Source organism: Mus pahari, chromosome 16 (genome assembly GCF_900095145.1).
Source record: "Mus pahari chromosome 16, PAHARI_EIJ_v1.1, whole genome shotgun sequence".
Classification (NCBI taxonomy): Eukaryota; Metazoa; Chordata; class Mammalia; order Rodentia; family Muridae; genus Mus; species Mus pahari.
This window is the reverse complement of record NC_034605.1, coordinates 61263670-61274793: the sequence shown is the minus strand read 5'-3', so window position 1 is coordinate 61274793 and position 11124 is coordinate 61263670. Positions and strand designations below refer to the sequence as shown.

The 11124-nt window shown below is 46.8% G+C and overlaps 1 protein-coding gene across 1 annotated transcript in view; it reads left to right on the top strand.

The window, feature by feature from the left end:
• The window catches only part of Slc28a3 (solute carrier family 28 member 3), a 58398-nt gene that overhangs the window by 13674 nt on the left and 33600 nt on the right, over positions 1-11124 (top strand). Inside the window, exon 2 of the mRNA XM_021215906.1 lies at positions 10243-10332. Within this exon, the coding sequence (XP_021071565.1) occupies positions 10243-10332 (90 nt within the window). The remainder of the gene's footprint in view (positions 1-10242; positions 10333-11124) is intronic.

Here is an 11124-nt window from a genome sequence, read left to right as displayed (position 1 = left end):
GAGAAGAGAAGAGAAGAGAAGAGAAGAGAAGAGAAAGACAGGATTAAACAACATATAAGCGTTCCTAATCTCAAACATTATCAGGAGCCTTAAGGGAAAAGACTTCTTACCATGACTGGGTGTGGCAGACCAAAAGGACAATTGCAAACAAGAAAACCCACCTGTAGTCGCTCAGAAGTCCTCGCTTACTTTCGCTCTCCCCGATATCTGGTGATTTGCTGGTGCCTATTTCACGTAATAAACAAGTTATATTTTTGAAATTATAGATACAGCCAATTTCATTCAAAGTAGCCTGTGGCATGGCATCTTGAGTTTGGGGGTATAGCTCACTGGCAGGGCACTTGTGTCACAAGTTTGATCCCAGCGCCATGAAGAAAGTGGGGAGGAAGATGTGAACAGGCACCTTGAGTGTTTTGATAGCTGTCGTTGAAACAACGGTTAAGCACTCAGCTATCTAATTTAAGGAGCCAGAACTCCCTGGCCATAGGAACCTTATATGCCATTCCTTACCCATCCACAGGTGCCTATCCCACCAGTGCGCAGCAATTGGTTGTTGGAGGAATGAATGGGGACACTTAGGAGGGAATTCAGGATACTTCTGGAACATTCCGGGCTGAGAACAGCCCTTCAGCACAGAGAAGGATGACAGTCTGAATCCAGGAGGAAATACTTGAACTATGATAGCCCTTGGGTGGACAGGGGAACAGGGCAAAGACATTTTAAGAGAACTCTGGCCTTGTGTGACAAAAGCTGAATTTAGGAACACAGAAGACATTGAAACTCAGGAGTGTAGGGAGTAAATCAGGGAAACAGGAAAGCAGTGAGCTCAAAGAGAAGGCTGGCTTCTTCGGCGAGGAGAAGTGCCTACCTGTGAATTCTTGGCCCCAGGATAAAAAGAATTAATAACAGCGCAAAAATTGAAGGTGCGGGATGGAGAGGTGCCTCAGAGGTTAAGAGCACTGACTGCTCTTCCAGACGTCCTGCGTTCAATTCCCAGCAACCACATGGTGGCTCACAACCATCTATAATGAGATCTGATGCCCTCTTCTGGAGTATCTGAAGCTAGCAACTATGTACTCAAATAAATAAAATAAATAAATCTAAAAAAAAAAAAAAAAAAAAATTGAAGGTGCACAGGAGGAAGGCTGTAAGCCCATTACCTGCTATACCAAAGCAACAGAGATTGGGTTAAAATAATAAAGTAACAGGGAGCAGGCTAAAAGGGAAAAAAATAAATTCCTCACAGTTCTGGAGGCTGGGAAATCCGTCACGGGCCTCTGTGTCAGGGTAGGGGCGAGAGCAAGAGAGCGCCCCTCAGAGATTGTGCTTGTTGGGGTTTTGTCCACTGGACACCAATGAGAGTCACTTGGGAAGATAGATTCTTCACTGAGGAGTTGGGCTGCCCTGCAGGCAAGCCCGTGGGGCACTTTCCTTCACTAATGACTGATGTCAGAGGGCCCAGTGCTCTGTAGTTAGTGCTACCCCTGGGCAGGTGGACTAAGAAAGTAGGCTGAGCAAGCCATGACAAGAAAGCATTGATCTTCTGTGGTCTCTGCATCAGTTCTTGCCATGAGGTTCGGCTTCAGCCTCCCTCCATGATGGACGGCGATCAGGACATATAAGCCAAGTAAACCCTTTCCTCCCCAAGTTGCTTTCAATGTTTTATCACAGTGACAGAGAGCAAACGATAATAATTACCAAGCCACTGCCTCAGCAAGGAACCCACTCTGGCAATAAATAAGGACATAATCCATTTATCACTGGAGCCCTGATTATCTCCCAAAGGTCCCAGCTCTCAATTCTTTGCATCAAGGAGTAAGTTTCCAGCACACGAACTCTGAGGCACACATTCAGACTCCAGCAAACCTGAGGCACATATTCAGACCACGGAAAAGAGGTTCAGCAGTTACATGTGGAGAGTCACACTGTGGCTTGCCTATAGGGAAAGAGGCCTGGCCACACACTTGCTCTCAGAATCAGGGGCTTGGTGCTTATAGTCTTCTCTGGTCCTCTCCGTTCAGAATGCATCTTAGACTTTCTCATGGGAATATCTTCCTTTACATCAAACAAGGCAGGCTAAATCATACTGGAAATTAGAATCAGGCCGAAATCATCATGTACAGTCCAACACAAATTATGGATGCAAAAGTCAACCAACCTTAAAAGAATGGAGAGCCAGGCACGACCATGCCTCCTGTTGTCTCAGCACTTGAGAGGAGTCAGGGGACTGTTGTCATGAGCACACTATGTAAGAAACAGACTAATGTATTTGTTTCTTTCTGTAACGTCAGACTTTATAGAATAACAATGAATCTACAAGGTAAGGTGTTTAGTGGTAACACTTTGCCACACAATGTAACATCAGACTTTATAGAATAACAATGAGTCTACAAGGTCAGGTGTTCAGTGGCAACACTTTGCCACACAATGCCACTTTTCTTGGCAACCCTGCCTTGCTGGTTAGTCTATTTCAACTTGACACAAGCAAGAGTCATCCAAGAGGAGGGAGCCTCAGTTGAGAAACTGCCTCCATAAGACTGGGCCGTAGGGCATTTTCTTAGTTAGTGATTGATGGGGCTAAACCGAGCCTATTGTGAGTGGAGCAACACCTGGGCTGGTGGTTCTGGCTTCCATAAGAAAGCAGGTTGAGCAAACCATGAGAGCAAGGCAGTGAGCAGCACCCCTCCGTGGCCTCTGTGTCAGCCGCTGACCTCAGGTTCCTGCCCTGCTTGAATTCTTCTCCTGATGTGGACGTGTGAGCCAAATAACCCTTTCCTCCCTAAGTTATTTTCGGCCACCATGTTTCAGCACAGCAATAGTAACTCTTACTACAACACCTGCTAAGGGGAATCTTGGTCCTTTTATTTATTTATTTATTTATTTTAATTTTTCAAGACAAGGTCTCACCATATAGCCCTGACTGACCTGAAACTCATTATATAGATCTGAATGGGCCTAAGAAGGTACCTGTTTCTGCCTCCTAAGAACTGGGATTAAAAATGTGTGCCCACCAGGGCTAGTTATGTTTTAAAGTTTTATTCCTATGTATTATGTGTGTTTGTGTGAGCCTAAGCCACATGAGTGCAGGTGCCCACAGAGGCCAGAAGAGGACATCAGGCCCCCTAGAGCTTGTTATGAGCCACCGTGTGATTGCTTGGAATGGAAGTTGGTTCATTTGCAAGAGCAGCAGCAATCTGAACCGCTGACCCGCTCTGCCAACCCTCTCTGCCGTGACTCATACCTAAGGTTTGGTGGTGTTTGGTTTTGGTTTTGGTTTTTGGTTGGTTGCTTGGTTTGGTTTTTTGTGGTTTTGGTTGGTTGGTTGATTTATGCAGCTCTGGCTGACCTTGAACTCACTATGTAGACTAAGCTGGCCTCTACCTGCAAAGGCATGTGCCACCATGCCCAGAAATTAAGTTGTATTAATGTGTGAAGTTTCCACTATAAATTTTCCCATTTATAAATGTACATGTGAACGGAAAAGCTCACTTGTTTGCTTTTTTTAAAAAAAATGACTTATTGTAGAATTACGGTTCTGTGTTCTCAACATATTAACTTGGAAAAAAATAGTCCTTACCTTATCTCAGTATATTCTAACAACATGCTAGGTTTTTACAGATTTAAAATATAAGATGGTTATTTACAAACCAATCTCATATTCCTCTCTGAAAATATTTTTTTTAGATTTATTTATTATATGTAAGTACAATGTAACTGTCTTCAGACACACCAGAAGAGGGCGTCAGGTCTCATTACAGATGGTTGTGAGCCACCATGTGGTTGCTGGGATTTGAACTGAGGACCTTTGGAAGGGCAGCCAGTGCTCTCAACCACTGAGCCATCTCTCCAGCCCTGAAAATATTTTTTAAGTTTTTAAAATCTATTTTTACTTCAAGTGTATGAGTGTTTTTTGCCTGCATGTATGTGTACCGGTAGTAGCTGAGGAATCTAGAAAAAGGCTGGGACCCATGTTACAGACACCCGTGAGCCATCTTGTGGGTCCTGGAGCCTGGCTTAGGTTCTCTGCGTGAGTGCTTAACCGCTCTTAACTGCTGAGCCATTCCTAGCACTGATTTTAATTCTTGAAGTGGAAGCAGCAGGCTAACATGAGCACATGAACCTGGAGATAAAATCCTCTAGGGTCCCTGTATGTGTCCTCAAGTTTTAAAATAACTCATTTATACACTAATTAAATGAAAAAGAATTAAATATATCCTTAACACCCAGTAAAAGTTGCAAATTATTTGCTAATGGGCGTTATTCAGTGCATTATCTGGCAATAGCAACAGAAAGTTTTAAGATAATTGGAAAAGGGGCATCATTTATCCATCAACGAGCAGGGGTGTGACATTTGTGTGTGCTTTTGACATAACTGAACGCAATGCATTCACCTTGTGTGTTTCCTCTTCCAAAGGGGTATCGCGTGCATAATTTTATATTGCTTAGGGTATTAATACAGCACTCATCTGTGAGTTTCTGTGTGAAGATTTATTTGGGTTTGAAATTATAGTCGCGTACTGGGTGTCACAGGCTGCAGCAGCAAAACCGCTGGTACAGATCTTTTATTTCTGAAAGTTAAAAACTCTTGTTGCTCCCTAATCGATGTGACCAATACACATATTTGCCAATGTTAAAATAACAATAGTGATCAGCTAGCTATGTTTTGCTTTTCCTTGTTGAAGTGGAATGCCTCTTAATTTACACCTACCCTGTTCTACTGTCTGAATAATCTTGGTTATCATCTTTTATAATTGTCCTATATTAAAAGAAAGGAAGGGAGGGAGGGAGGGAGGGAGGGAGGGAGGGAGGGAGAGAGAGAGAGAGAGAGAGAGAGAGAGAGAGAGAGAGAGAGAGAGAGAGAGAAGAGAGAACTTCGTGGTCTATGCATCCCTACGACTTTAGCCTCCAGCCTCACCCGGACGACATCTAAGAAGCAGTCAGTGGAGAGGCAGGATTCAGCGCTTTGGATATTTCTTCCCAGAAAGAACAAGGCAAGACACTGGATACCAGGAAAATCAGCGAGGACAGATCCCCCCCCCCCCCCGTAATTAGCTTCAGTTTCTCCAGAGATGAGTGGGCCTTCTGAGGAAGAATGAGGTAACAGGGAGAGGTTCAGACCCAGTCAGAGGTGTGGACATTGCAAAAAGCAGGAAAGGGTAGGAGGGTTTGCTAACCCGCAGTTACGTAAGCCAGGCTCCTCCTCTGGCCAAGGGGCCTTGGCTGCCTTCCCCCAAGGCTCTAACTCAGTTCTGGGCAGAGAAGCTTTCTCCACCTCTAGGGGGCAGGGAAAGGGTTTACTAGAGTAGTCCGCTCCCTAACTGCTCTGAAGAGTTCAGGAGTCTGCCTCTTCCGTGCCGTCAGCTCTTAGAAGTCTCTTCCTGTGGGAGAATGTGCAGAGAGACTACCGTTCCTCGTAGGTCAAGGGAAAGGTCGCCGGGTATGGTGGCACATGCCTTTAATCCCAGCACTCGGGAGGCAGAGGCAGGCGGATTTCTGAGTTCGAGGCCACCCTGGTTTACAAAGTGAGTTCCAGGACAGCCAGGGCTACACAGAGAAACCCTGCCTCGAAAAAACAAGAGAGAGAGAGAGAGAGACAGAGAGAGACAGAGACAGAGACAGAGACAGAGAGAGAGACAGAGAGAGAGAAAGGTCAAAGGCTCACAGGGCCCTGACCAGAGTCTGGCCTTTGCCGTTAACCACTTCCGCGTGCTGGAAACCTCACTACCGCCCACACGTGTGCATGCCCACAACCATCACGAATAACCTTGCCCCAGTCGGTCAGCCTGGAGTTCCTTTTGTGTAAAAAAGAGTGACTGATTTCTCTTTCGGCACCAGAAAAGCAACAGCATGCCTCAGTTTAAGTGGGTTGTTTGTGATCTTTTTTTTTTTTTTTTCTAGAGTCCCGAGATATCTTTTACACTAATTCCCTTTACTATGATAGAATAAACGCTGACTAAAGGCTGACACTAAACGCTGACAAAAGCGTTTAGGCCTGTTGGTGGCGAACGCCTTTAATCTCAACCGGGAGGTGGAGGCTTGGTTCAAGGCCAGTCTGCTCTACACTTTCATTTCTAGAGCAGTCAGAGTTACACAGAGACCCAGTCTCAAACAAAACAAAACAAAACAAAACAAAAACAAGCAAACAAACAACAACAACAAAAAAAAAAAAAACCGGGGGCTGGAGAGATGGCTCAGTGGTTAAAAGCAGTACCTGCTCTTCCAGAGGTCCTGGGTTCAATTCCCACAACCATACGGTAGCTCACAGCCATCTGTAATGGGATCTGATGCCTTCTTCTGGTGTGTCTGAAGACAGCTAAAGTATATTCACATATATAAAATAACAAACAAAAACAAATTCAGCAGTTTAGGAAAGGAAGGACTTAACCCTGGAACTCCCAGTGGGAGGGGCATCAAGGCAGCAAGGGTGTGAAGCACATGGTCACGTGATGGCGACGCACACGATCACGTGATTACATGGCGCCCACCATCAGGAACTTGAATGCTGGTCAGAGACTCGCTTCTTCCTCTCCCGCCGTTCAGGGAGCCTTGTTGCTCTCCCTTACTGTGGGTCTTCCCACCTCAGCTAACCTGACCAACATCCCCTTCACCGCTGTGCCTGGAAGCTCGGCTCCTAAGGAATGCCAGCTGCGGTCAAACTGGAATCCCACGGGGGCTTGGTTAGGTTTCTTTGTTTTCTTGCAGTTAGCACATTCTCCAGCACTTGTTTGTATTCGTTTCCCGTGGCAGTGGCGTCTGGAACAGCTCAGACCGGTGGGAGGGAAAGACACAAATAAGCACACCAGCCCTCACCGAAAGGGAAGAGAGGTCATTTGTTCTGGAGCCAAGTATGAGTGGCCACAGCCTAGCGACAGAGATTTAGGTCACCTCAAACAGTTTCGTGAAATTTTTAGAGTAGCGAAGCAAACAATGATACATCAGCACACTTTTCAAATACATCACTGGAGTGTTCCAGCAAGGCGATTAGTGAGGCAGTTGGATTAGCTTTTTTGAGGACCACAGTTAGTATATGACATTATCATCTTTAAGGCAGGTGAGTACGTTGGGAACTGAACCCAGTTCTCTGAGAGAACAGCCAGTGTTCTTAACCACGGAGCCATCTCTCTGGCTCCCGGATCCCATTCTTTTGACCAGAGATAGGAGCTTCCCTGAGATCTCCATCTTGATACATCTTGTAAATGAAAGCTGGAACCCAAAGCTACTGGCAAGGGCACAGTCTACTAAGGCCAGGCTAGCTGCCTAGTGGAGCTGGGGAGGCTGTGTCACCTCCGCTACTGTCCTGACAGCTCGAGTAGAGTGGAGCCCCCAAGTGGACACTGCACAGCAACACGCTGGTGTAGGAAGCCATGCCGTTCATGTAAATGTAACCAGGACTTATGAATCCCAGTGGGAAAAAGCAACCCTGTTAGAGAAACCGTGAAATAGACAGCTAAGCAGAACGTCTAAACCGTCCGCTTCCTGTTGGTGGTGGCGCACACCCTTAATCCCAGCACTTGGGAGGCAGAGGCAGGCAGATTTCTGAGTTCCAGGCCAGCCTGGTCTACAAAGTGAGTTCCAGGACTGCCAGGGCTATACAGAGAAACCCTGTCTCGAAAAACCACCAAAAAAAAAAAAAATTCTAAATGATAACAATGTTACTCAGCACAGGGCTGGAGACTCCGCTCCTGGACGCCTAGGTCTCTTCCACTAGTCTTCCATACTATAGAATGGACAACTCCAGAGGCAAACCCAAGACTTCCCCATGTGCAACTATGGTGAAGGGGCACCTATGCTCATGGATATGTCCCCTTATAATTGTTCCTTAAGGGGCTAAAGAGATGGCTCAGAGGTTAAGATTTCTGGGTGCTCCCGCAGACAAACCATTGGGTTCTGCTGAGCACCTCCAGTTCCATGGATCTGGTGCCCTCTTCTGGCCTCCATGGGAACTACGGTTATGTGTGTGTGTGTGTGTGTGTGTGTGTGTGTGTGTGTGTGTGTGTGTGTAGGTGAAGCACACACACCTAAAATAAAATAATAAACAAATAAGTAGATTTTTGAGATAGGATTTAGCTATGTAGCCCTGACTGTCCTGGAACTCACTCTGTAGACCAGGCTTGACCTTGAATTCACAGAAATCCATCTGTCTCTGGCTCCTGGCTGGGATTAAACGTGTGAGGCACCACACCTGGAAAATTTCTTAAATAACTATTTCTTAATTTATAGATGCATTAAGCAGGGGGTGGGAGGAGAAGACTTCAGCATGAGTTTGAGAAAAGCACAGCTCACTACACTCCCAGGGACCAAGAAGAGAGGATTCCCACTATGTATTAACTTTCCCCCGACCTCTTATTTTTAACTGTTAATAAGTGTGTATACACTCTATCAGAAATATGTTTTCACATCTTTTAAAGTTTTGTTCGTTTTTATTCATATGAGTGGTTTAGGCCCGCTTCATTGCTTAGAAACATAACGTGGTTCCCGAGGCTCCCCCACTCAGCCGGCGTGCTGTGAGGTTTTGCCCTGATGACAGGCATTCTTACAGGTGTTAGGTACAGAGGTGTCAGTAATATGCTTAATAAGTAGAACGAAATGTTGACTAATAAGTGGTTATTAGCTTCTTTTACAGACCCACAGTCCCAACTTACAGAGAAAGAGAAAAGCTGGCTGTTTACTACTCACCCACCCACCCACACCCACAATAACTCCTTTTCCTGTTTCAAATCCTCGAGCTGATTTTTCTTCCTGGAAATACAAAGACCAAGCTGTGAGTCCACTGGACAGAGCAGTCGAGAACACAGGGGAAACACACCAAGGGTCCCTCTGTGCGTGTGCAAAACAGGGTGCACTCCACCCCCAAATACAAGAGCACTTGCCATGTTCAGAGACTTAACCCCCCCCCCATTCTCAATTCCTTCAGGGAAGGTCTCGGGTGCTGCCAGCAGGGGGCATCAAAGGCTGCAGCTTAGGAGAGAGAGAGAAAACCCGAAGCTTGCTCCGCCAGTGAGAAAACCTCAGGGTTCTGTAGAGAGCCAGAAAGAGCACACTGCGGTGTGAATAGACGCCTGAAGTTCGGGGTGGTACAACCTGCTGAGGCCCGCGTGTGTAATTAGAATCCCTGGATTATTCACTCATGTAATTCAGCATCGCGGGTCCTGTTGTTTTCAATTTAGCGTTAAGGAAAATGTAAGAATCCATGAACGCAGGAGAGTAGAGTTCCCAGGCTACGAGTATAACAGCCACGGCTCTGCCCTCTTTCCGTTCTCTGTATAAACATACATTTCCTCCCGTACCACTACTAGTCATTCTGGGGAGCAGCATCAGAGGTGCCACATGTTACAGGGAGATTGGGGTGCCCTCTTGTGGTTTTAATCTCCTTGCAAGAATTTAAAGATGGGAGTGGCAGGACTCAGGAGACAGGCTGTCAGATCTCTTCTTAGTTCAAGGCCAGCCAGGGCCACATAGTGAGTCTGGGCCTCAAAATAAGAGAGGAAGGCGGGGGGGAGAGACTTAAGGACAGACCCATAAGGATGGTTTTATTAGAGTTTAAGATTAAAACCCCAGGAGAGCAAACTGTAAATCTCAGCGTCTACCCGTAGGAGAGAGAAGCAGCCATGGCAGCTTCGCCGTGAGCAGCATGTGGGCAAGCAGCCACTCTGCCAGAAGGGAGCTTCTAGGAAAGGAGCGGGAAGTGTTAGGGAAAGCATGGGCAGAAACACAAAAAAGTGGGAAAGAAAAAGCAAGGTTTTGCTTCTCAGATTTATTCAGACTTAGGAAGCGGTGCGCGGCGCTGGAGCTCTGTATGCGCCCGCACTAGGGCCAGGAATTCTGGGATTGACGAGTACGCTATCTCATTAAAGGGATAATTATTTCTTCTATCGATTGAGCATGGCTTAAAGGTGGATCTGCCTTCCTGAGGGGGTGACTGACCTGCCCAGCTGAAACATTAGGACCCCACCCTGGTAAAGGCTGTGCGTATTTACAGTGCATCGGGGCCTAGGGTGGGAAGCTGCAATCCTTCCTCCACGTGCAGCACAATGACCATTCCCATCAGAGCAACACAAAGCAAGGTTCATCTGGTCCCTTGGGCCCGTGAGTCCCTGGCACTTCCTTGAACCGGGTGCCTGCCTCATGGGAACTCGGAGTCTCGGCTTCTGCCACTCTTCAAGACTCTTCCGGGAATCTTTGCGGAAGGACACTGTGTGTTGGACTCTGACACCGTGTTTTTTCACTCTGCTTTTTTCCTAGGATGAAGACCTTGAGCAGCAGAACACTCCAAGAAACAGCACAATCAGGAACAGAGTTGTACAAAGCGGGGAACAAGGACACGCCAAACAGGTAGGGCAGGTGTGGAGGATGAGCAAGGGCCTGTTACCATGGAGAAACTGCACTGCCTGTGAATGTGGTTAGTGTGTCCATGGCGGAGTCAGAAAGAAAACACATGCACCCTAACGATGAGATTTCACTTTCGCAGATCAGCCTCAGGCTTCCCCAGAAGGGAAGCCATCTCAAGGCAAAAGACCTAATCCTAGGCACGCAAGGACCTTCAGCTTTGTCGCCCCAGTTACTCGGAGGCAGAGGCAGGAGTCAGGGCTAGCCTGGTGCGGGACTTCCTGTCAAAGACGAAAAGCACCGGTATGCTAAGGTGGGGGAGGCAAGAGAGGTGCTCCTCCCTTGGTTCCATCGAGCCTGAGTCCTTAGCTTGCACAGGTCTTGGGGGCTTTTGGTGGGGGTGGGGGGAATTTTGTTTTTATTTTATTGTTTTTTTAAATTGTTTGTTTGGAAGGGACAGGGTCTCATGTGACCCAAGTTCGTTTCAAATTCAATATGCGGCAGAGGATGACCTCGAACTCCTGACGCCCTGGCTTCAGCACCTCAAGTGGTGGGATTACAGACGTGGACCACCACGTCTGGCAAGGCACTCTGTGATGCTTCATTTATATCTTAGATTTAGGCAGAATTCCTTCTGCTGCTGGAAAAAAACAAAACAAGTAATTGCTCATGTGGATCACCCTTTGAAAAGCAGTCCTCCCACAGCCAGCCATTGGATGGAACACAGGGCCCCCAATGGAGGAGCTAGAGAAAGTACCCAAGGAGCTGAAGGGGGCTGCAACCCTGTAGGTGGAACAA